General features: G+C 38.0%; 1 protein-coding gene and 1 long non-coding RNA gene across 2 annotated transcripts in view; one reads left to right on the top strand and one right to left on the bottom strand.

Moving 5' to 3' along the window:
- The first annotated feature begins 10,993 nt into the window (after positions 1–10,993).
- LOC140923111 (uncharacterized) lies at positions 10,994–13,379 on the top strand. Its single transcript, XR_012164127.1, has 2 exons — positions 10,994–11,948; positions 12,353–13,379. It is a non-coding gene; the product is annotated as an uncharacterized lncRNA (long non-coding RNA).
- A 9,151-nt stretch (positions 13,380–22,530) lies between these two features.
- Positions 22,531–27,226, bottom strand: part of LOC140923566 (rRNA-processing protein UTP23 homolog) — a 6,022-nt gene continuing 1,326 nt past the window's right edge. The window contains exons 4-6 of the mRNA XM_073373640.1: positions 26,390–26,483; positions 25,101–25,283; positions 22,531–24,033 (exon numbers count right to left, since the gene is read on the bottom strand). Coding sequence (XP_073229741.1) covers positions 23,950–24,033; positions 25,101–25,283; positions 26,390–26,483 — 361 coding nt within the window. The 3' untranslated portion in view covers positions 22,531–23,949. The remainder of the gene's footprint in view (positions 24,034–25,100; positions 25,284–26,389; positions 26,484–27,226) is intronic.

The following is a 27,226-nucleotide window of genomic DNA, read 5'->3' on the forward strand; positions in this document are numbered from 1 at the left end:
AACTAGATTTGACATTTCAACCCACGTAATCAAAGGTTAAAACCACGTTGCACGGTATAACAAAACAAAAGCGCCGAAGCGTAGGAAAGATGGTATTTGTGAATAAAAATATTATCTACTGGCACAGATGGTCAGCAGAATGAGGAACAATAGAGAAATTTTTTGATCAACTATTAGAGACTACACATAGTTACTCTGAACGCAGCCGTTTGATGTCGGTAATTTAGTTTAGCGAGGGCATAATTGATAGAGCTATCGTTGATATTAGTGCAGGCTTCGCAAATCGCAACGTTGGGGGCATCTTCTACTAGAAAAACTCAACGACCTTGTAAAATTTGTTAGTCCGTTGGTATCACCAATCAAGCCAAGATGCATTCCCGAAAAAAAAAATGTGAGGCCTTGCTAAACGAAATGACAGACTTGCCCAGCGATTTTGATAAGTTCAGTGAATGTTTTACTTAAGTTCCATCTCAACCGTTTGTTTACTTCATCATCGCTTTGCTGCTAAGGAAAGTATTCCATCCATTCAGCTGATCCGATAACACCCCATCGAATCAATGATGTGGTTTTCCCTCTCTTGAAGTAATACTTTAAGATTTGAAGAATTTAAATAGTTTTTTCATCAATTGTAAAATAAATTCTGGTCATGAGTCAATTCTGGTCATCGGCCATGAGCTCATTCAGCAAAGACATAAATGACTGGTTTCTAACTGAGACATTTTGAATGGTGGGATTTTCTCCTTCGTACACATAGCAGGAAAAATCCGGCGAAGCAGGGCATTTTGCATAGCATATTACGTAAACAAAGCTAGCCCTCAGTTAAAAGGATTTAGCATAACAAACTGGTCTGCATGCTCAGTCGTTGTAAACGGAATTAACCGGCAGCATTCTTGTCGAAACGTGTTAATTCCAAGGCTTGCCATGTCATGTTTTGCGCTGAAGTCTGAACTTTTTGAGCCACCAAAAAACTGAAAGAAAAAAGCTTGCGGCGACAGTGACCTTAGAAAATTGAAGCAGCAGAACTAGAATTTTTTCAAAAACAAAGGGAAAGACCTCCCCCAAATCTGACAAAAAAACATCTTCTTGCCAGCAACTGTTAACCATTCTTTCGACTTCCTTTCGATTTTTTAAGTTTTCGGCAGCACATGAATCCGGCGTGGCGTGAATAAAATGTGTACTAACTCTGCGAGCCTTTAACGGATCATGACTAAAGCAAACATATTTGGAGCTAGCTGGTAAAGCCTTAAACTGCTAGACTTAATGGCTGTACTGACAAGCTTAGAACTAAACCCACATTAATAACACCCAATATAAGCTAATATAGGGGAAACTTAACGAAAAAAAAATTCATGTAATTTCAAGTCATCTTGGCAGAAGTGCAACAAAAGATATTGTCCACCATCGGAAGCATAACCATGAGCCTTGAACAAGAGATCGGAAGACTTTGTCATTTCACGATCGGGCAGATTCCTAACAGATTCTTAAAGTCCTCTTTTGGGCTGAGTTTGGACGTTTGGAGGGAGAAGCTTAGCAAACCAACCAAGTTGCCAATACAACATTCTACAGAGTAAACAAACATTTAGTCAAGAAAAAAATACATTTAATCGGAAACATAGATACCACCGATTTATAAACTAAACACAAAACAACCCAAAATTATAAACGCTGACAAAGCTGACATTTCAGCAACACCAGTAAGAGGGAGGTTTTTCAAGCAGATTGCATCTTGATACTCAAAGGAAACACGTCCAGAATATTTTAACTGGACTCAGAAAAAATCTAAGCCAATAGGTTCTAGAAAGGTTTCGCGAACGTATGTGGCCTCTCTCTTGTTAAAATTTCTGTTAGTCTATTCTTCTTGAATAAACATTACAATATCGCAAAGAAAGTTCTATCTCCATGGTTAAGCAGTGATCGTTTCAAAGCGTTTCTTTTTTTCAAAAAGATAGCTTGTCACTCTGCATTACATCCCAAATTCAAACTTCCTGAGGGGACAGTGTTTGGCCTGAAAACGCCAAGGATTTCTCTTTTTACTTTTTCATGAGAAATGAAACTAAAACAGCGTGTCAGGACTTTGATTCCTTCCGTGGACACTTACTTATAGCGAAAAAAACACAAAACAAAACAAAACAAAACGCATATCAACAAGACGACGGGACCAAGACAGTTCATCCTTTATATATATGGAAATCACTTTACACGGGTCTCCCGCAAAACCGCTTTAATTCGTGTTTCATGCCACACTTGCAACTTCCATTAAAGCCACCGAAAAAAACATCACATACACAGCAGCATATTTTTAATCACGCAGAGACTAGTGTAGATGGGCAGCCCTTTAGTGGCAGACAAGGGATTAAGATAAAAATAAAACTAATCAAGGCAAGAAATGAAGAAGAATATTACTTAAATGACGTGGGCTAAATCGACAGATATTCAAATTCTTTATCAATTAAGAAAGGCCATAGGGGGTGTTACTGCGGTATAATTACACGTTCCTTTTTCTTGCACTGTCAACTACCCCTAATTTCTTTTTAGTTTATTGTATTTAACAACATCTGTGTCAATAAAATTGCGTGATGACTGTTGTAAACAAACTAAGGGACAAACACGCGACGTATTCAGTTTTTGTCCGTTTCAAAACTGGTCTTGCGGTTTGCTTGGGTTTAAACAACGGAGCTATTAGGAGAGAAATCCACGCGAGCAGCATGTTGTCTGGTTCTAACTTTTCAGTGCATTCAAAAAAATCCTATGATATGACGATTCAAATGAGACCCCATTGGCAGTACTTTTACATAATATTGTTCATTTTCATTACCTTTCAAAATAAAGCTTATTTGCAATTGTTCTAAGGTTTGATTTGAGGTTCTCATTTTTGGGATAAAAATGGATTTTATCTGACGTAACCTAAGAATTTCAGGCTTCAGGTTTTATGGGACATCACTCTCTCACCCAATTTTTGTTTGCTGAGTTAGCAATGGTGTAATTAAACGATATTTGTCGCCATTTAAGCTTTCCTGTTTATCGCGGCAAGTTCACTGTATCATTACAAAACTCGGTCAAAGGCTCTTGACATCTCTCGCACAGAGCAGCTGCGTATTCCACAGCTTTAAACAAGACACAAGTTTTGTTTTGCTTATGCTTCGACAAGAAGACTCTTATAACTTGCACCGTTTTGACATATTTATAGACGCCCACTTGAGAGATTTCTGATACTTTCATCTTGTGTTGACATGCATATATTTTTCGCAAAGATCATGACTTACAGCATGCGTTCTTGTGGAATAACAAGTGCCTTTTTAAGTGGGCGAACCTCGAGGCTGTCATAAGATTAAACCGCGAGGAACTATTAACCCCGTATTCAGTTCTAGGTGAGCCAATATTCAGTTCCTTTCACAGCTGGGTACATTACAATGTTTCTATGCGTATGAATGCGCCCCTCACTACATGTTTTCTCAGGCCAAAAGCTAAGTTTCTTTGTCTAACTAAATATTGAATTATGTAGTCAAATTCAGTGGGGTCACGCTGGGACTTTTTCAGTCAGTTTCTTTTTTGCCGCGGCAAGTCTTTTAATTTTTCCTGTTATAGTGGACTGATTTCTGATACTTTTAACTTTACTTTTTCTAATCAACCATTCAGCGAATTAAAAGGCTAATAATATCACTTTTGGGGTTTGTTCACGGCACAATTTAATTTTTTTTTTTCCTACTCGCGGAAGCGAATTGAACTGCTATCCTTTAATCCACTGTTATCAACCCTCACAAATGCCATCTTGTCGGACTGGCTAGCGAAAACAATACTGACTAATCTTTCATTTTAATAGATCTAGTATTTACCCCTGCAGGGATTTTAAGAAAGGAAGGCAATATGGCAGAGAATTATTAATACGTCACTTATACATGTTTTCGCGTTCTTTTAAACTTTGTCGCATCTATTCCAACTCAAACAGTTTTTCAATTAGCCGAATCTGCCTGGGACTAAATCACTAAGACCGAATCCAAGTTCACAGAGAGAAAGAAAAATATCGAAAAATAGTTGTTTACGTTCTCTATAACTGTGCTATAAAATGTCGCATTACTGAGGAAATTTTTGACGTTCTAGTCGTGCAGCAGAGAAATGAAACAATAAGTGTGACTTACATGAAAACTGATTATTATCATGCTTATCAAAAGCTGTTTCTTCTTTTACAATTCGCCTTTCTGTTCCCGTTCTGCATCTTAAACGTTCCGTAAACTCCCTCAGTAATAAAACGGAACGATCTACGGACATGCTTCTGGTTCCATGAAAACACGACGAGGCCTGACACCCAATAGCCTGCGTGGCAGGCGTTTGAAAGGGAAGGGAAAGGGAGTTTTTGATGTGAGAGGAACGCGCGCCCCTCGCGTTTCCTCGCGCCCAAAACCCCCTTTCCCTTCCCTTTCAAACGCCTGCCACGCAGGCTAGACACCCAACCTCTATACTAATTCTATTTTCTAGTGTTTAAGGCTATTCTTTTACTTTCAAACTTTCCCACATTTGATGATCGTACAGATAAAATTAAACTGCGCTGAAGACTGAATCATCGTAAAAAAACACACACACATGACCTACGTAGTATTTCAGCAGTATCGTCCCTGATTTAAGAGCCTTGTAAGCTATTAAAGTAAACCACCGGCGAGACCAGTTTGATTTCAAAGCTGGCCGCTAGCGTTTATTGTTCAGTAATCCCGCAATTTATCCTAAATACTTGTTTTCCCTCGCTCTTCATCCAATTTAGTTGTGCATGGACTTGGCTGTACTTGGCTTTACAACACGACTTAGCATTTTGTTACCCGAGAGGGGTGGGTGGGGATTAAGACTGACCACAATAGCAGCATTCAGCGCTTTCGCGAAACTGAAAGTCAAAATTCGAATCACATGGATCCAAATTACTGGGCACCAATGCCACTGCAACTCAGGTAGACTGTTATAAAAGAGCAAAAATGCTTGCATCAAAGCTTCTCTTTCATGTCCACTGTTATGAAATCCCCAACGAAGCGTTCGTCTACAAAGACACTTATTAATGTTATTATACAAGTTTTCATCCCGCGGGGGGGGAGGGGAGGGCGGTTAGCAAACGTACCAGAATGTTTGTAATGTAGATGAAAAGTAAAGTGTTCTTCATTCAATCTAAAAAATTGATCAATTCATAAAAATAGAAAGTGACTAGGTTGGGATCCTGAACTGAATTACATATTTGCCCAAAAGGGACTACGATAGGGTCTATAATTGGCCACAGGATAGACTATAACGGGGTAGGGGCTCTTAGAGACCGGCGGCACATACCCAGCAGAAATCAAGCCAAGTACCCCCCTTCCGGGGAGGTTTCATAAGGTCCTGTTTGACTGCACTTTGACGGGATTTTGAAGAGAACATTGATTGCGTTCCTGTCTACTTCAAATGCAATTAGCTCTAATTTAAACCACGTCCCTGTGACTTAAAGTCTGACTCAGCTCAGTCCTTGTGCAGACATTTTATTACATAAGAATCGTCTCGTTATCGGTAACCTTATCAAAAGACCTTTCTCAGCCGAGTTTACGATTTGTTTACAGCGACAGGGAAACTTTTGGACTTTTAAATTAGACAGCTTATTAGCCCTTATTCATTCGAATCAAAATAGGTCCTTTATTAAATTATTTTTCATGACTGAATTTGCTAAAGATCCCACCAAAGTTCTGGCCGTGGAGTCTGTGGACAAAATCCTATGGAGTTACCATTCGAATAAAACCTCTTTAGCAGTAGACAGAACTTTTAATTCCCATTTTTTTAAAAATGAAATAGGGATTTTTTTCTTGTTTTTAGACAACAATAATGATGACCAACAATATGAACTTTACTAAATGCTTCCGGTGCGGTTTTCAAAAGAACTGATCTAAAACAATAGTTGCTTTGTATTTAAGTTGAGTCATATGATTAACAGTATATTGCTCTTATGGCTTACTGGGTGAGTTTTTAGTGTTAAGTACTGCTTAAACCCCTAGAAGTGTCATGCCAAAGAAGGCAAGTAAAGCTATCTACATTCACTATTTTTTACTGTGCAGTCATTTCTTTCATTTATCACTCAGGTTTTTTTTTTTTCGCGCAGAGCAGCCACATTGAAAATTCATGAATCGCATATCGATATGGCAGTGCAAAGTTCTCCGCACTTTCTACATCAAAACAACATTTAGAGTAAACAACTTTTGTATTTAGGCAGCAGACTAGAAAATGTTCTGGAGCCTTAGGACATGCAGCTAATCAATTCTATCATGCTTCACCTCAAATTCATCAGATTTAAGTAAATGCAATTATAAAATCTACTGGGGAATTTAAGTATAACCAAAGTAGTCAGTTCTAAATTTCTGAACATTGCCGAAATGGAAATTCAGAGAAATCGTATTCAAAAGGTTGCAAACGAGGGACCAATTAGACGTTTACTTTCCGCAAAGATTTTAGATCGTCTACCGGCATTATTTTAGTCTGGAGCATTAATTTCCATTTGCCTGTAGTAACCTATTCGGCTTACTAATGAACCCCAGCTTCTGACAAATGACAGGTACCTAATATCAGCTTTTACCCTACGGTCAAAATACGAACTCGCCAGATGATTATAGAGGCACAATATTTGAGCACACTTAATGTTATCTCTATCAGTTACAGTGTTCTAATTGTGGACCTTGTCAATTTCAAACTCTGGAGCAGTTGTAGGCTGTACACCGGTTCGATAACACCGGTGTCGGCAAAAGTGGTGGCGTTTTTACCCTACGAGCAGAGGTTTCTCTTTTGCATGTTTGTTGAGCGTTTACGAAGTCGTTCGCGTCGCTTGTCAGACGTGTATAGTCGGGTGATTTGTTTTACACGCCCCAGCGTGGCATTTTCAGCTACATAAAAACGTAGCGTTTTCAACTAAATAAAAGTTGGCCTTGTCGAGTTGTGCAGTTTTTAGTTCGACCTTAACACTAAGAACAGTTCTGGCGCGATTCGATTCACTACGATGACAAACGTTCCTGTTCTACTTGAGGTAGCCGACTACAAACTGAGTAAAACTGCATGCTAACCTTATCTTCAATACTCTGCGAAAGAAAACAACGAGAGATAGTCTTGTATATACTGCCCAAGAAGTCTCTGTGAACTTTTTAATGCAAAACTATTCTTAATACAGTTTACAAAGTAATGATTTTTTCTGATTTTTTTTTTTCTTACGTTAAGTACGGCTAAACATGGTGTCGCGGAAGAACTGAAGTACTCTTCTTTTAACTTCGCCTTTTTTCTTCATTAGGTTTCACCACAAGATAATCTCTTCCAGCAGGCTGCGTTAATTTTCCATGATTTCCCGATGAAACCTCTTGTTTCGAGACAAGCTGTCTACCTGTTAACAATTGCTCTATCTAAGCCATAACTAAGTATCCAGATTCCTCTTGAAATCAATTAGACCCCCTTGTTTATCTTCTTTGCTGCCATCCTATAAGGAATTTTTGCTCTTACTTATCAAAAATAACACTTAAATCCCTACTGTGCGCAACATTAAAATTAAGAAGAAAATCACATAATTATTTCACTTTTGAAAATCCTTTTAAAATCCGTGTGAAAATACTCCCGAGATAAGAGAATCTAAACGGCGCAGGTCGAAAGAAAAAACAAAACAAAACAACAACAACAAAAAAAACGGCCCGGGTCGGGATAATTCCGTTCAGATTATCATTACACAAAGGTTTTTGCCCACACTCGTGATTACATCTTTGAGCTAAAGAAACCACAAAGGCTACGGTATATAAAAGCAAGTTTTCAAACTTAAGCCGAAATCTCAGCCAATATCATGGTTTCACTGATTAATTTTGTGGTGTTGTTGAAACAAAAAATACCTGCCCGTGCAGTCGAGGTTTATGAATGGTTTATGAATGTTCCTTAACCCTTAATCCTAACGGCACCGCAGAGGAAAACTCTTTCAGTTTCAATCGATGATTTTTGTGGAAAATTAAAACATAAAAACCCACCCACATTGTAAAACTAGTCTGATCAGTTGTTTGTGCCACAAACGTTTTCTCGAGATTTCGATTATTCAGGATTATGATGACACGACACTTCTCCACGACTGTTTGATATTGTCTTCCAGTGTTAACCACCGGATACACTGCCAGCTTGATTAAAATCAAAACACTTAACACGGAAATCTACGTACGTCACTGAGCTTAGCTGTTACTGACTCACAAATCCCTTTTTTCTCATAGCTGATGAGAAAACAATCAAAACCACAACAAAACCCTAGTAAGGCGCTGTATTGTAACAGTGGCAACTGAATAATCAAAAGTTAAAACTACAATCATTGTAGTCCCGTTTGGATTCTTAATGGGGCTCTTTGTGAGGCTTGATTAACGGGATATTATGCGTGTTCTTAAACGTTTCTCCCCCTCGTCTATTGTTAAGGACAAAACATCCGCACAAGGCCTACTTATGTAGTCACATCTAATTGCACCCAAGTTCTATGGCACGCTTTTCAAATTACTTCAACGGTACGGTTGGTTGAAGTCCATTGACTTAATGATCTCATAAAACATCCTTTCCATAGCTTGTCATCAGTTCTGCTTGAATAAAACAGTTTCGACGGATTTTTCGATGATCTCATAGTCCTAAGTCGTATACAAACATTTCTTATCTTCTTTTCTTGTAAATTCTTAGGGTACATACGTTATAGCCAATTTCATGGCACAAATTCCTTGACTCTTTCTAAGCAAACATAATCAAGGGTGCAATTAACAACTCGATTTTTAGTGGTTTCTGTGTACTAAACAACTTCGTCGGGGATTTGTGTACGAAAACATACTTCAAACGCAAAAACCTCAAGCCTGTGCCCAAAATGCCGACACGGAAGATGAAATCACCTAACAAGTTAAAATAAAATGAAAGTTTTCTGTTAACACGAAATCCACACCTTTTCAGTTTTCCCACTTTTATAGCCCTTGGGTTCAGGTTTCTTTATAGCACGAACTCAAGTTTGATGACTTCATCGCTTATAAATCATGACGCAATTAGCTGCAATTGAAAACGCTTGTAACTAAACCACAAGGCACGCGCGTGTCTGAATGTAAAGAAACCATAATGATTATGACCATGTTTTTCCGGGTTAAGAGGAAGTTGTTACCAAGAAATTAGACTTCGAATCATCTCCTATTCTTTCCACAGTGGAATATTAGAGAGAGGGCAATACGAGAACGTGCACGTCTGGTCGCATGTATCCCTCGCTCTACTATCCTTGAGCTGAGGAAAATAAGTTACCACGCGAAGTCTAAAAATATGGGCTAATAACCGCTGCTCTAATTCGTTTTTCACAGACCTTGCAAAATTATCCAGCAGATATTTGCTACGCTACTGTTTAACTTTATGAGTATCCTAAAGTGTGACCCGCATTCAAATGACTACCGAGCAGTACTCAACTGTGGTAGTGTTTATTACGCTGCGCGAAATGGCTCTCACTCTTTGTCTTCGCAGCGGGATATAAATTCAATTACTATGCTCTAATTTTTGAGCTTCTGGTTCATGCACAAAATTAACATTACATGGCGTATCTGTTTAACTACAGGCAAGATCAGTTGTCATGTGTTAGTGTTCTGTAAGAAAACCTAGAAAATTAAGTAAACTCAAACAAGTCAAATAATTCAGACGTTTTTGACCACGAAAGCTTATATTGGGCCAAGTAAATGTCTGAATAACACGATTCAATCGGGGCGTTTACAAAATCCCGGCCCTTATGCAGACTTAAACTGTTGTCTTTTTTCGAAAACAACAGCATCATCGCTGGTTATAAGTGGGAAAGGTTTTAAAATCCGGGACACTTCCGTAATAAAAGTTCAATGCGTCCCAAGACCGTGAACTAATCCGGTGTCCAGGCTGCAGCCAGGTCAATTAGCGATCAATTCCTAGCCAAACTCTACCATGCTAAAAAAGTAAAAAACGTACAATGACAAAAATATGAACGAGGAAAAAAAAAAACAACAATAATAATAATACAACGACAACAGCAACACTAGAGAGGGGGGAAATGTACCATATAATAACTTTCATTTGCACAATAAGGTGATTGTAAGCATCTTCGGTCTCCACAGCGCAATGAAAAATTATCAGTCTCCAAGCCGTGGAAAAACGTTGATATGGATAGTCAAAGGGGACTTCCTCGATACTCGCTAAAGAAAGGGTTAATTCTAGAAATGAATTCAGGTGGAAAAAAATTATATAAATAGATAATACTATTTCACCAGTCTTATTTAATCCCCTTTGCCTGAAGGCCTAGACATACAACGACTCAGCAATTTTACGCGTCATAAACTGAAATAAGGTCAAGATGGTATACTATTGTGCATGTTATTCTCGGCTATAAAATGCTAGTGTCTCATAATTCACCGCTGTTGAGTCTGCAAAGTTTTATATTACTTGCCACGACAGGTGATAACTCCGGTTATTACCCAGCTCACAGGTGTTTTACAGTGTCACGCATCAGGATTTTTGCGCGCGCCAAGGTGTTCGCCGAAAAAAAAGGTGTTGGAATTTTCATGTCTTATTTTAAGTGAAAGCTTCACAAATCCCTTTTATGTTCCATTAGACACGTACATATGCACGTTCTCCGAGGATTATGTAACAACAAAAACAATCTTTGAGGAATCGTATGGATAGAAAAATCGATTCACGATGAAAAATTGGAAACATGCCACCATTATCAGCACGCAATAAATAATGTAACCATGACATTGGCTAAACAACTCACCTTGAAAGAAAAGATTATGTTTTGGTTAATGAATCGCTTGTTAAAAACTGAAATAGAAAGTAAGAAACGTTACCAGTGGTCAAGCATTGAAAAACCCTTAAGAGATTATGACCTTCTTTCTTTAGAACCAAGAGAGTGTGAAAATATCATGGTCACACCACGCAGTGTGATTCTTTATTCACCTTTCGCTTTCTCTTCAAGGTTGTGTTTGTTTAGTGCCCGTTGTCTTTGGATTTGAAAAAAAACTTCGAGACAAACAAGTGGTTGCTGCCCGTAATATTGCCCTAGACAAAGTTAATCCTACTAAAGAACTCTTGAAAATCTATTCGGTCCGAGATCAGTTTTTGTCTGAGAAAACGCAAACACCGACGACGAAACACTAATGGATTCGACGTGCGTTAGTTTAGGTCATGCCCAATTGTCCATATACAAGGTCATGTACGTTTTTAACCATTTCTTCTCTATGGTACGTATTAATGTTGTGTTGCATAGAAATTTAATTTTCATGTCACAAACGGCGTTGGTGAGTTTATTTTTGTCAATCACACCATTCGAAGATGTTTGTTTAGCTCTGAGCAGACGTGTTCTTATGGTTCTGTGTTGAGGCGTGCAACCCCCAAGGTCGGACGCAAAGTTTTGTCACACTGGCCATAAAGACAGCCATCTGAGTTAATTGACGGATTTAGCAATCGGGGGTTTTTCATTCTAGGCTGGCAAAAATCCATTGACACCAGCCAATCACAGCTTATCACGCCCCACTGACAACTGTCAATCAAACGTCACGCACAAAAATAAAGTTATAAAAAGACGTGTGTCCGACTCGTGCCTGCTAAAACCAAAACAGAACTTCGCACAACAAAGATCAAACGCATTTCCGTTCGTAAACTGCTAACAGCTTCGGCTTCAAAAAATGAGTTTTTTTCAAGGCTGTCGATTTATCATGGCCCCTGTGTTGATGTTAATACCGCCAGATGAATCTCCAACAAGACGGAGAGCTTGCATGATCGTAGGAAGGGAGCTACGAAAAATTGCCGACGATCTAGAGGCGAGTTACGAGGTAGCAAAACTTGGGACTGTCAAACCACAAAAGAGAGCTCTCTTCACTGTATGTTGCCTTGTTGGAGTAGTATTTGTTGGCCGGGCCATTTGGAAGCATATAAGCAATTAAGCTGTTTAGTTTAGATGGACAAGCTAAGAGGTGAGCTTTGTGCAGCGTTGATAACTGCCGTTACATTAAGAGATTTCATAACATTAGCAGCCCTTATATATACATATCTGCTATCGGTATCGTCACCTCTCTGTTTAGCGCCTTATGGCGCGCTTTTCCGCGGTCCAACCATTCTAGAAGACTAAATCAAAGAAAAAAACACGAATTTTATGTTTTAAAATACTTAAAAACAAACAGCACCACGCGAAAGCACTGACAAAGAGTTTATTTGAATAGTCACACCACTGAAATTTTAGCAACCGACGTTAAAAAGTCGGAACAAGATTTCATGTCTGACCATGAACCGGCGCGCGCTGGGTTTATATCTACCACATAACGCTATTTCTACTCGGAGTTAATTGTCATATTAACGCATGTTTTGCTTTTTTTTAAAGGTCTAACGAGGTATTAGCTCACCGTCGCTGCAAATGGATCCTAGATGCTGACAAAAATATATATTATTCTACTACGCAACCTGTCATTGGTCTGTGTTTCTTGGCTGAAACCACGATTTGTTGTAAGGCTCATGTTTCATCGCTTTTTGTTGACAAATACAAGGATTAACGCCACTAAGAGGCTAAAACGTTTGTGTTATTGGCAGGAAGTTACACTGGAGCGACAAATCGTTTTTTCTAATGGGACATAAGCTGAACTCAACCGTTGAAAAGACATCCAATGGTCGTCGAGAGCCGTTCACGCGTTGCTTGCCAAGATTAAGAACTTCGTTTAAGAAGAGGAAAACAAACTCTGATTTTATTATCAAAATCACCTGTTGTCACACAAGAATCCACTCGTTCGGAGACAGCGAGTTTACAAACTGAAATACTGGCGTTGGAGCTCAAATGTTTGCTGACTGTACTATATTGCTTAGCTCTATAAGAGAGGCACTCTGTCGCCTGCCACCTATCGCTGCGTTGTTATCAGCAACAGCGAAGTTGATTAGATAATTGATGAACTGTAAATTGTAAAGTCTTTATTAATATTGAGCTATCTTCAAATCTTTGAAAGACACGAGCTTGTCATGTGGGGAGTAATCAGACGACCTTGACTTCCAATCATTGGACAAAATCCAAAATAGGTTTGCTTGAAGATGCGGCGGACCTAATTCGCGGGCGAACTTCTCCGCACCGCTTTCTTCGGACAAAACCTATAAATCTATGTCGTGACAAAACATAAACATCTCACGTTCTCTATGACCGTAGCCATTCAAATGCAAATTCTACAGCGGTTATAATAACTTGTATTGTTAGAGAGAAAAATAGAGGCTTATTTTATTAGGAGCACTTCGTTGGGTTCCCGCAATGTGAACTCAGCTGAATGTGATCACGAAACCGCGAAACTCCAAGTGGGGGTTTTCGCGTCTGCTATACGAAACTACGAAAAACTACAAATTCGCATGTACATAAAAAAAAAACTCAAAAACATACGCAACCTAAATGCATCACGCCCCCGTTTAATTTATAATGTGATCGAAATGAAGCAATATTTAGTAAACCTTTGTAAATATCATTCTCGTAAATAGACACAAAGAGCCATTTGTAAATGTGTACATAGCTATTTTATATTTCTATTCGCTAAAGTAGCGACAGTTTTGTAAAGTAACAATTTTGCCCTTGGGGTACACTATTTACATGTCCGTCTGTATCAATTGCATCAATTCGACGAACGGGCATTTGAACAGAAGTCTTTTATATTTATAATAAAAGAGCTTAAATCAATTTCTGACATGTTTTGTGTGTGATATTCATTGAATTTTCTATTATAGAGCTTGGTTGCCCTGTAAAAACAAGCATAATACTGTATGTGGTCCATTGTTATGAAAATATGGGAGGAATAAGTTACCTCTCTTCACGTTTTCCCTCTGAGTTTATTTTGAGTCACACGTTTTATTTTTCAGCGCTCTCTTGAAGGATAATTGTTCATTGTTTTCTTTCCGATTTCTCCTGTCTTTCACAGGATGTAATTTGTCTTAAACACAACCTCCGCACGATCCAAAAATAACAATTGATATTAAGAAGCACTCAATGGTTATCCTATCAACGGTGTCCAAAATTTTAAAACCGGGTAAAAGTAAGACCTTTTAACACTGACATTTTTTTTACATTTTTTTCTACAAAAGCGTAGGTGTACTGAAGGAAGAATAAAAGGTCATTTTTAAATCTACCCGTTAAAGAAACAACCGTTAAGAGACACAGATTATATATTCTAGAGTTCTGTTATCAAGTAAATTGATAGTTAAGCAAGCTTGCAAGCTTTGATCAGGTTCCCGGTTTGATTAATTTGAAATCAATGTGCTCTGTCAGCAATTTAGCCTGACTTCCTTCGTTTTGTCCCGATTGGATTGGGAAGAACAATGGTTATTGTTAGCAAGAACTGCTCCATTGGCGAAGTTAAACCGGTCAAACTGACCCCGTGGGTTTCGCGGTTTCATCCAACATTGGGAAAAAAATATTTTGAAGTCCCAAAACGAAATGGCATTTTCATTCTTTTCAGTTAAATTTCAGAGTTTACCCCCAGTAACTTAACACGACTTTCGAACAGAGACGACATGCCTCTGAAGTGGCAACTTAATTCGGCCTTCAGGGGCACAATTTATCACCAATTGCTGTTTCAGTGTCTATTTATAGGTAAAAGTAGTGGTTCGTTTCAAAAATAAGGGAAGGGAGAACCAGAAACAGGTTTTAACCCGTTCACTCCTAGTTATGCTTAGCAAATTATTTTTCACCAATGTTTTTGTGGACGAAGTCCTTTGGTGTTAGTTACCATTCAAATAAAATCTCCTCAGCAGTACTTTTACATGGTGCTATTTATTTCTTCTGATTTTACGAAAATAAAATCAATTTTTTTTCTTCGGTCACTGTGAAAAAGGAAGGGTGACAAGAACAAAGAATCAGAAAGGAAAGCATTTGTCGATAGATAAGGAGCTCGTATTAGGCTGCCGCTATCCGGTAAGAAAAAGAGGTATACTAAAGATTTCCCAAGTTTATTAACAAACGATAGCTGGACATATGTAGGTTTGTAGGAAAAGAATTTCTTCTATACAAATGAGGGAATAAGAGAAGTCAATTAAAGGCGAAGTATTCAGGAACTACAACTAACTTGCCGGTCGGAGAACTGTCGACATGTTAGTTTTCCGGCCGATATAACTGCGTTTGCATTTAGTGTAACTTGTCCGAACACGACCTAGTGAAATCAAATAATATCCTTCCTAAGCGGGTGCTATATTGTTCTCTATATGTGGATAATGACACGAATGTCCGATATCGATATGCATGAAAACCTGTTTTTCGTTAAAAACAATTGTATCTGCGAAGGATGATACATGAATACATGACGAAACATGCGTTTACACCAGCGAAATCGATGAAGTAGTCAAAAAAAGTCAATTGAAAATGATTTTAAAATAACTCTGTATTCGTTTAGCTTTGCGATGCTACGCTGTTGTTTGGGTTTGATAGTATTGGATTTGCGGCTTACCTGGCAGCCAATTGTCAGATCAATAAGAGTATATTAAAACGTGTTTTGTTATCGATTTGACTCCAGCCCTCAATTCGGCCAAGGGTAAAAACTGAGGCCAAGAGAACTTAAAACTATATACTAAACATACACTACAAGAAAAAGAAGATCGAGTATTTTTATTTCAATACATTCATTTTTAGTAGTGCTTAAGACACATTCAACCAACCTTTGGTCGATTGATCGTGAGGAAATAGAAGGAAAACGAATCGCTAGTCATCTGTATTCACGCAAAAGCGTAGTAGTCGAATTGTAAAAGAGGCAGCAAACGTTTAAACTCATGGCAACAGCGCAAACGCTGAACTGCCGACTAAACATTGACTTGAGATCTTCTTTCGTTGAAATACCGAAATCGAAAATTAAACTGTCCTAAATGCTGGAATGACTTGATTTGCTCTTGAACAAGCCTCAACAAACTTCCCGCAGATTTTCATAAACCGGGGGCATAAAATCAATCAGCTTGGCCGAAAATGATCCTCTGAACTGCCTAAACCAGAAAATCATCGTACACAGAATTAGCTTGCAGAATTATTTCATGAAAACCTTTTGACCAGTAACTACAGTGTACAACATCATTTCACGCAACTGAACCCCCACGGCGTAATACCATTTTTTAAAAGCTGAGAGAGATATCTTTCAAGCGAAAGCTACTCATAGCATAAGTATGCGCTTTTCTACTAGAAGGCAGTCCACGGATGAAATTTTCTGTGTTTTACTTAAGAAATCCTCAAGTGCGACAGATTGAAACAAAAGCCCTTAAACAAAGCTTTCTTGTATTTCCGGGTTCCCTTTTAAATCACTAGATGGTTAAAAGAAACTTTATATATAAACTCCAAAAAGGAAAGGATTAATAATAACCCACAGATGTGAAAATTCAGATAAAATGTGCATGTTACAAGCTGCCTAAAAGATTTTTTTTTTCTTTCTTAAGGAGTGATCATCGTTTCCTCCTGTTTTGCAAAGTGGACCTTAGAATTTTCCCACGTTCTTAAGGGTAACAAGGTTAAATATAAGACGCAAAGCCGAACTTATCCTTTCAAACTCTCAAGAGAATCTCAATTTAGGGCCAGAAATAAAATTCCGAATTTCATCTTAAAAAATACTGCCAAGCAAGAAGTACCATGGACAAGAACTATATTTGAATGATCACTAAATTTTGACAAGATTTCACCTACAGTGGACTCCAAACTACATCCCACATCTTCGTATTAAGGGACTTTGCTGTTTAAGACTGATCCGTTGTATAAATAAGATCAAGTCGTAAAATGATATTCCTTCTTAAATTGACCATGTGAGTTAACAAATGTCTATTTTTATCGTGGAAAAAAGCTTTTGTTTTTCTTTTACTTAAGCTCTCTAGAGACTTTAACTTGAAAGTGAGCTCATTTAGCTTTGCTTCTGATCTGAACTTAATATCTCATTGAAGTTGAGCGTGAGAAAATCTTATTGAGTTCGGCAATACGTGCTTTAAAAAAAAAACAAAATTGTCCCATAACACAACAGTTTCGTTATATTTGGCAAGTTTTAGCTTAAAGGTCAAGGGAACTAGAAAATGCAAATAATAAATTTTTTGCCCGTGCAGAACATTTAAAAGGGGGAATAAATACTAAAAATAGCAGTTAGACTTTTCCGAAATATTAATCCTCCTTTTTAGCAAAAAATACCTGTTTCTGTGACTGGCCGGGATAAAGGATCTTTTGATCAGCCACTCTAACGGAAGTTACTTGGACTTATAAACTAGAGAAATTTTGGAATGGAGCCACACCGATTTCATTTCACATGGTTGTGTAAAAAATCATATAGTTTACTTAGACCGATAGTCCATTTGGCATCAGTCACGAAAATTGAGCTTGGTATAGGGAAAAGAACAGAACTGCTTAAAACTTTCTTGTAGTCTAGACTGAGTTTTAATACAAAATATGACTAGAAGGAAATATAGGAGGGGAAAACTGTTTTAAACCCCGGGTTCAAACCTTAATTTCAGTCTAGCAAGGAGTCAGAATCAGGAAAACCTCCTGAGTCGTACTTTTCTGTGTTACTAGAAGCTCTAACTTTTGAGTCCGTGTATGAAATCCTTTCGTGTGACCATTCATATGAAACCTCTTCAGCAGTACTTTCACATGGTAATATTGACTTTTCCCAGTTATACAAAATCATTCTTTTCTTGAATTACACAACAGCGGTCTACCATTAAGTTTAATAAATGCTTCTGGCGTTTCAGAACTGAAACAATCGTTGCTTTGTATAAGAATCAGTCAATCAGGCCGGAGATTTTGGTACGTAGTATGCCTTCCACTAGAACTCTTGATCCAGAGAAGGCAAGGAAAAGCTATCCAGTGAGACAAAACAAATGAAAGCTAATGAACCGACAGTAATTTGCTGCAGTGCTTAGTGTCTCGTATATAATTCAATAATTTGTTGTCATCCTTATTCCGGCGCAGACCGAAGTGATCATCATGTCATTATAGAAGGTGGTTCTAGCTTTGTTGAGTCTGTAGAGGAAATCCATACAAGTAAATAAAAGCTACAAAGCAGTGCATTCTTTCACTGTTGTTTATTGCTTATCTTGAGATGGCTGCCTGGCCCCCCAAACACTAACTGACTACCATTAAAATGAAACTCCTTCATAGCGATTCCTGAGATGGATACTATGTTTGAAAAACCCAACAAGCGGCATTTTTTCACTGAATTAGTCGAATTTGGACTGCTTAGGCCATTGGAAAGACCGCACTACCTAACTGTAGTTAAAAAACCTCTTTATTAATGTCAAGAAATCACTAGTATCTCTGCAAGTTTTAATCTGACAAACAATTAAGCAAACTTTGAGCTTTATGATAATTTTCATTGTGCCTAAGGACTTCCGTTATAACAGCCGTTAATATCAACAGAAACGACTGGTCATCGGAAGTGGTAAAAAACAGTCACGTATTAAATAGTATTAACGGTGCAAAGTTGAAAATTTCTGAAACAATGAGTTGACATTATATAACAAGTTGACCTTAGTATCTCCAGGAAGGAAGGTGAAAGGACTCACTGAAGAAAAGTTGGGTTTTACCCTTATCTTGAATGCTCCATAAGTTTTGATGATTCAAATCAGTATAGTTTCCCCGGCGTCTTCTTTAGAAGAACCTCTCATCTCTTTTCCTTTCAGTTTGATATGGGGAAAAACGACCACGTCTAAAATCCTTCAGTCACGTGACGGTGCGGCTGTACGTGCCCCTGATGTGTTTATTGCGGAAATGACGGAAACAGGTGCTCCACTAAATTTAGTTGCCGGTGCAGAAATTTGCTGTGGAACTTGACTCTACATAGCGTTTAATCAAGTCTATAGTCTTTTCCGAAAACTACTACGAAAGTGGGGTATGTTCTTACAGATGCTAACTGAAATGCAATGAACAAAAAGCTTCAGAGTGATAGACTCTTCGTTGATATTTTTGTTTTTGTTTTTTTACCGAGAAAACAATGGTCGAAAATAAAAGTGTTAGTTTTCGGCTAGAGGAGGGGGTACGCTTCAGTATAAAACACCTCGCCCGAGAAAAGCACGCTTTCCCTCAACCAAATACCGATTTAAAAAAAAAAAAAACTACAGCACAAACAAACAGACGAAAATTTGTTTAACAGAACACTAAAACAAACTGGGCACGCTTCGTTGTGGAGCTCATGGACATCCTATATAAAGAAGGGAAATCGCGTTACTAATTACTGGGAAGTTAAACTAAGGAAACTAAAGGTTCGTAATAACACTAACGTTCTGATAAGGATAAGGAAGGAAATTGAATGTTAGCAATTTTTACGAACAAGAAAACAAAATTCACAACAATGATGTTCGTTTCCTCAGAGGGGTAGCCTAATACGTGATGTTATGACAAGTCCAATAAATGCCAAGGTCAGAAATATGCCTAGGGAATTCCAGACTGTCTCCGAATCGGCTAAGGCAGGAAATTGAAACTAAGCCATTTTTTCATAAAGAATACAAAAATGAAAAACAAACACGGCTGCTCAAATTCAATTTTCTTAGGCCCTCACCTGCTATCACCTGCACGTACTGTCAAACAAACGCACACAGCATATCAATTATTCTGCCCTTGGCCGAACACGAACCCTTAACATATTAAATGATAATTAATTCTTGTTTTATAAAACGGTGTTTTCTTTAACGTGGTTTTAAGATAAAACAATATCGAGAACTACTTTATATTAAGATTTCATTTTCTCGGGAAACTGAAACAAAAAGACAAAACCTGAACTCGCACGATTTTCGTCCCTAGGTAAATCTTACGTAAACAAATCATGAAATAATCCCAGCATGGGTTCCACCAAACGTTTTCACCAAGGCAAAGAACAAAAAAGGTATTCACGTAATCTGCTTCCTTTAATCAAGAATTAAGAAAAATTCAACAAGGTCAAATAAAAGATAGGAACGTGACTTAAAGGAGCTATTTAAAGTCACAGTGAATTTATTCCAAATTTTCGGGCATGGCCTATGTCAATCGTTTCAAATCTTGAAAACCACATTTAACTTTTCGTAGTTTCCATTAGCTGTCCATTGTTTTTCTATTTACTAAGTTAATGTCATATCCGAATAATTCCCAGTCTTCTTAAAATTTTGAGGCAATTATTTATATTTTCAAACCAAGGATCTCGAATATCGTCTTTGATATAATAGTTCCCCCCATTTTGTTACCTTCCGCTATTAAAAGTTTTGGCGCGAAAAATAATCGGTGCGTCACAGACACGCTCAGACTTGTCTGTCACTGTAGCGTGACCGTAGTTTGCTAAGCGCGTCACGTAAATTTGCGTGAAACCGAAGGAAGTTTTGCAGGCGCGCTTGGAGGTATGCACGAAATCGATTATTAACGACGAGGAGGAAGTGAAGTCACAACCGTTCAAAATTGGAACGCGTGCGATTTGTTACCATCTCACAGTCTTTTTTTCCGTGTTGTGCTATTGATCTAAAATACAAAAGTCTTAATAAAAGATGCAAGTTTCTTCAGTCACTACTAACGCACTGATCCAACATTTTCCATAAGCTCCCTCCTCCAAAGGATTAATTCAAAACCAGAAAATATATGGCGTTTGTAATTTTCACAAAATGGATTCAATTCAGACCCAGTTCACTGAACCCTTTTTAAAAGCAAAAAACGCTTCGTAGTCCAATATGTCAATTTTGTCCTAAGTACCAGTCATCAAGCTGGAGTTGTTATGTCAGGATATACTGTTGTTTTGACAGGAAATCTCTTCGACCACGTTCTGCGTAAAACCCTTGGTCTTCCTTCCCTAAAATGGCCATGAAAAGTTGAAAGCTTTTTCTGAAGCCTTTGGATGTTAGGTGCACACTTCAGTGTGGTTTCTTTTCACTTTTGAATCTCTAAAGGCGCCCCTTCTTTAGTAAGACTAATTGCAGCCTTTCATGTACTAAAATGACTTTTTGTTTGTCAGTGTTTCAAAAAAGAAATGTGAAATTTCCTTGAATTCTGTCAGTTTTTGATAGAATTAACTTCGTTGGTCGCTGCCAATTAAATAAAACCTGAAGTTCGATGTATTAAAATCACAGAAAAATAAATACTTGGCTCGTTGCTTTTTAGTTTTTGTTTTGTTTTGGCTCCAAGGCTTTAAGAAATAATAATAATAATAATAATAATAATAATAATAATAATAATAATAATAATAATAATAATAATAATAATAATGATAATAATAATAATAATAATAATAATAATAATAATAATAATAATAATAAAATCGCAACGAGGTTCCGGCCCATTTATTCATGCGGGCTGAATAAATAATCCTTCATGTTTCATTTTTCCATGTCTTAGAGCCAAGTACGACTAATGACCTTTTTCTTTGCTTCTGATCGATCGATCGATCTATCAAACAATTAACAGTCTGATTGAATGATTGATTGACTGATTTATTGTGTTATTTTGCAATCGACATCATTAACTGATTTAATGATTAACTGCTTGATATAACTAATCACGAAAACATGAAATATAAACGAAAATAAAACTTATCAACTATGATCATAAAGCCATTTAAGTCGTTTACTACTACTTTGTTAAAATGTAGAGAACTTTCAGGAAAAATCATCAGTGACAGCTACGTGCATGTTTAATCGTTGCATTCTGCTACAAGAAAGATGTTACTAAAAACTCTACGTCCAACATTACTACTAAAGTCACACTCAAGTCAGTCAAGTGTAGTAAGAGCACTCAATGTCGAAAGCAAGCTATTTATAACGTATTAAAGATTATTTTTGACTTTAATTTCTATTTTTGGATTTTTAAATAGGTCTGTCGCATTTAATCGTTGGGATTTTTTTTTATTGTTTCTGAGCTTAAAACCAATAAAAAGATTGCTAGCGAGCAAATGAGATGGCTATCCGCATATCCAAACTTAAATGGTCAAATAAATGTATCATATATTTCGCAATCTCCGATCTCAGTCCATATCTTTATTATCTTCTATCTGTGTTTCTTTCTTAGCCTTTCCAAAATGAACCTGTTTATATTAGCCTTGTGAATTTACACGATAACTTTGAACGACAAAAGCAACTAATTGATAATTTTATACGCACATTCTGGGAGTTCCAAACTAGATGTACCAACAACATTGGCTAGTAAAAAAAGGACAAGAAAAAGAAAGAAAAGAAAAAATAAACTAGACAAACAAAAAAAGCGGACTCAGTACAGAACGCAGTAAAAAGCAAGCAAACAACATGTAAATGTACAAAGCAGATGCTGAGTGAAAACATCTATAGTGATCCTGTTTCTGTGTTTTCAGGCAAAAGCGAACATCTCCATGTTGACAAACACCCGGCAGACAATTAACTTTACTATCAACAGAAGGGAAACATCAAATATTGCCGAGATTTGTTTTTACTCCAGATCTTAAGTGTCCCCAAATTAAGTATCTTTCAAGAAATTAGAGATTCGACGCAAGGAACAGTATAAAATTCAGTAATAAGAGCAGTTCGCTTCTCTCGCAAAAGAAAAAAAAAGATTGCCTCTTCTAAGTGATTATTTGCAAACTGTAAAGAAAAAGGGAAAAAAAAGAGAGACTTGATTCACCTCTTTCAAAATATGCCTCATGGAATTTCTTCCTTTCGATCACGACATTCGATTTTCATACATAATTATTTTTTTACAAGTTAAATTCATTTTCTTCCCTGAGTGATGCAAGATGTAGGATGCCTATCAGTTAGTTTATGCCGCGTATGATCTAATCGTAGATTTCTATCAAGTCAACATTCATCTTTCCTTATTTCTGGTTCAAGAACATTGAGGATGAGATTGGCCACATGCAGATTGCTTAAAACATTAACAAAGTGGATATTTTAACTATTCTAGAAATGCCGTATATCGGCGAATTACACTCTTATGCTCTCCACGGCACGCAATCTCTTTCTATAAATAAAACTACACGGAACTTTCAAATAGCACAGAAACATTTTTAGCCTTAAGTTGTTCAATATAAGTATGTCAAATCCTCAGCCATAAATGAGATTTTCTTTAGCCAAAAATCCAGTAATAAAAAAGAATAAACGGCAGTTTATTAAATAACTGTTTAATACTATACAAAAACGTCTGCCCTTTCTAAGCGCGTATCACATGGAAAACTTTGTTGCAAAGCTTTCATCAGATGGATTACTTAATTCATCTCAAAGTTCCGTGTCTTGAAAAGTAATGCGAATAGTTATCATGTTTTCCTGTGTACGTGCATTTCCGCGTTGTAGTCGGTGTTCTCTTTAAAGTTAAATGATAAAAGTGAAAATTGTTGAAATTTGACGGTCAGGCACGTTCATGGAAAGTCTTTGTAAGTTAAGATTTTCTTGAGCAGCGTCAAACAACCTTACATGTTTTAAGCGAGAAACTCTTCGAAACTTTCAAAGTTCCTGAAAGAAGTGGCCTGCGGCAATATTAACATCAATCTGTAATATTCAGTTTAATTAATAAATAGTGGCCCCCTGTGATTTAAAAGCAATATGAGTTCTATTTTATTGATTAGCCTCACTATTAAAAAGACATCTCTCGCAAAGAAATATTGACGTCTAGAAGTAGCTGACCTAATTTGACAAGCGTTAGAAAGGTTTTCAACAAAGACTTTGTTCACACTCGATACCGAACAGCTCTCGCGCCGGCACGAAAACCAGTACCGGATAGAAATTCTGTTCACACATACGAACAGTGATCAATTCCGGGGCGATTTCTGTAACGGAGTGAAGCCAAGCCAAGCCGCTCTCTAAAGTGGAGATTCACATCGGATAGAGGTTCATACTGTACCGGGAAAAACGAATGAATCGAAAAGAACTTATATCGCTAGTTCTGTTGGAAGAGAACAGACACTACTAACACCTTCGGCATTGCTGGTATTAAATAATAAGCGATGCACTTAAAATTCTTGAAGTGTTAGCCATTTTTCTGCAATGAGAAAAGTCTGAGTTCAATTCAAAGACTGTTGGTTTTTGTCGTCTTCATGATGTTGTTGCCGCGTGATCTTGAATAGCCTCCAGTACATGCCTCGCCACTTTTCGTTTTCTTTTACGAATTCGCTTTTTCTATGAGAAAAAGAATTGGGTCTGGATCAGGATACAGGGGCGGATCCAGGATTTTTTTAGGAGGGGGTGCACTCGTCTCTTGCTCTACTTCAACACCAATAAACCACATAGTTCTTTTTTTTTTGCAGAATACCAGTTGTATTAGAAAACCGCAGGTCATCTCAGGGAGGGGTGCGCACCCCCTGCACCCTCCCCCTAGATCCGCCCCTGGACAGGGGCGGATCCAGGATTTTTTTAGGAGGGGATGCACTCGTCTCTTGCTCTACTTCAACACCAATAAACCACATAGTTCTTTTTTTTTTTTGCAGAATACCAGTTGTATTAGAAAACCGCAGGTCATCTCAGGGAGGGGTGCGCACCCCCTGCACCCTCCCCCTAGATCCGCCCCTGGACAGGGGCGGATCCAGGATTTTTTTAGGAGGGGATGCACTCGTCTCTTGCTCTACTTCAACACCAATAAACCACATAGTTCTTTTTTTTTTTTGCAGAATACCAGTTGTATTAGAAAACCGCAGGTCATCTCAGGGAGGGGTGCGCACCCCCTGCACCCTCCCCCTAGATCCGCCCCTGGGATAGACTGAGCAAGGAGGTGCAGTGAAGTATGCAGTTGGTGCAAAGCGTGCAAAAGGGCGAGAAAGTTTGCTTGAACCATAAGCCACAAAAAGGGCGGGAAAACAATGTAACCAATTCAAAGCACGACGAACGTGAACGGTTACCACGCAACCGTTGCTAAGTGATGGAAACAAGCGCACGAAATCGGTGCAAGCGTTATTTAGTACGAGTGAATGCAAATACATGCCGGCCCACGTGCAGGCAAAAATGCGCACAGCACCTAACCACGGGGAAAGTTGTAAGCATTTCCAAGCAGGCGTTCGGCACATAAGATGAATCTGTTAGTAACAGTCTGAGTTTTCCCCTAATGCCTAAAACCAGTCAAAAAAACTGAGCAATCCTCGGAGTAAACATAAAAGTCGTTAGTTGGAGAGTGTTTTCACTTTCCACAGTTTCATAACCTCGAGAGCAAAGCCCCTGCAGGAGTACTGTGAACATAAATAACTTCTAGTTACCTTTATATCCTCGGGACCCTTATGTCTATCATCTTTTCTTTTCTTGCTTTTGAGAACTGACAGAGGATTAGGTCCTCCAGGCCGTTTACCCTTTCGCCTTGGTTTTAGTTCTGTTGAGGTTTCGCTCAGTTTTTCGAGAGTTTCTTTTTCGTGTTTAGAGGGCTCCAGACGGGAAATCTGAACCTAAAAAAGAATGAACAAATAGTATAAGTAACAGAAATGGTAATCAGTCACTCAGTCAACTATAGATTTGTTCGTTTGGGATGGTCAGGATTTATGGTCCACGATTATTCAGATATACACCACCATTTGCCAGACTGGCCTCCACGCATTTCTTCAAAGAACTAGTTACGAGAATGTGATAAAAAACCAAAGCATTTTGAAATTCCCTTTGGTGATGATTTTGTTTAATCTCACACAGGTAGCCCAAGCTCGAAATATGAGCATCGGCGAACACTATATAGAGAGAAAACCGTTTTCATAAAAACCCGTCCCATAAAACGGCCATAAATCGGCCCGTGGACCACACAGGAGAGACGTAACACACATTTTAAGTAAGGTAAGTTGTTTTTTATTGAAATCATTTCATTTTCGTAGGCTACAGAAATGATAGGTTTTTTTCCCATACAAATCCTTATATTTCGAATGTTACGCAACAATGCCGATGTTCGCCGAAGCTCATATTTCGAGCTTGGGTCCCCTGTGATTCTTATAACCTAATCTCTTGATTGTGTATTGATTTTGTTAGGAGAAAATTGATGTTCATCACTCTTGGGACTTAAAGGCTTACCCACCCTTCATATCCACAATGGGGATGTGTTCATACTGTTCTTGTGCACTGGCTAGGACAATAAGTCATTGACACGATGACATCATTTTACTATGACAACCAGAGTCCTTCATGCATGGTTTTGCTTTCTTGGTGCAAATTAGAACGTTTGTTATTTACCTTGCTGGGATTACCAAATTCGAACATGAAAGAAAGAACGTAAAGGATTCTGGTCGTAGTGGTAAAATCATCTCATCATGCAGGGCTGTCAAAAAGTATTTAGGTAGCAGGCTGATAATGAATAGTAGGCGGCTTAATTTGATTCAACTAGCACCAAAGGCACAGGTTTCTTAGGGCTGAGGTATCTAGGGACATTTTGAAATTTAGAGTCTTGGAAATGCCACTTCCAGGGGTTTTCAAGAGGCTAAGGGTGGCTAACTAGCCAGGGGTTTTGGCTGGCTACAGGCCCTTATTGACAGTCCTGATCAGGCAAATGCCTTATTTCCAACGCATAACAAACCTTATCTGAGGCTTGGCAGGATGCAGATGAAGGCTTCTCTAAGAGTATGGTGTTGTGATTGATGAAAAGAAGAGGCACCCCTAAAAAAGGAGTACTGGTACATTAATCATGGATACAAAAAGAATGTGACGGCATGGTGGCGTGATGGCTTTTACAGCTCTCACCATACCCATAAAAGGTGCCCTTTCTTGTAGCCCTGTATATTTTGCTGTACTGTTTGCAAACAGTCTTTTGGAGTCTACAATTTAAGACAAAATAACCTTCAGTATCATGAAAGCATCACCAATGAAACAGCTCTTCAGTACGGATGAACCTCTTTATCACTGCTTTCATTATCTGGGGCAGATCTAAAGGTTGTTTGGCTGGAGGGCAGGGGGAAACTTAAAGAGCCCCCCATGCTAAGGCTGTAATATCTAAAACCTACAGCTATTACAAAAAAACTGTAAAATTATTTTCAAATGACCAAATTCCCTTCATTTTCAGCAAACACTTTGATCTCATGGAAACCACACCTATTTTCTAAGGGAGCTGGTCCCCAGACCCCCAAGAAAAAATATTATTTTCAAATGACCAAATTCCCTTCATTTTCAGCAAACACTTTGATCTCGTGGAAACCACACCTATTTTCTAAGGGAGCTGGTCCCCAGACCCCCAAGATACTCTCTCTTTTACAACTTGTTTATTTACACCCTTTTATAATAATCCTAGATCCTTCCAGGTATTTTAATGAAATTCAGGAGTTTATATTTTTTTTGACAAAAAAAATCTTAGGAGAGAGAAAGACATAGATGGTTCAAATAACAACTTGAATTCCCTTTTGGCTCACAATTGCCTATA

This window comes from Porites lutea, chromosome 13, assembly GCF_958299795.1.
Source record: "Porites lutea chromosome 13, jaPorLute2.1, whole genome shotgun sequence".
Classification (NCBI taxonomy): domain Eukaryota; kingdom Metazoa; phylum Cnidaria; class Anthozoa; order Scleractinia; family Poritidae; genus Porites; species Porites lutea.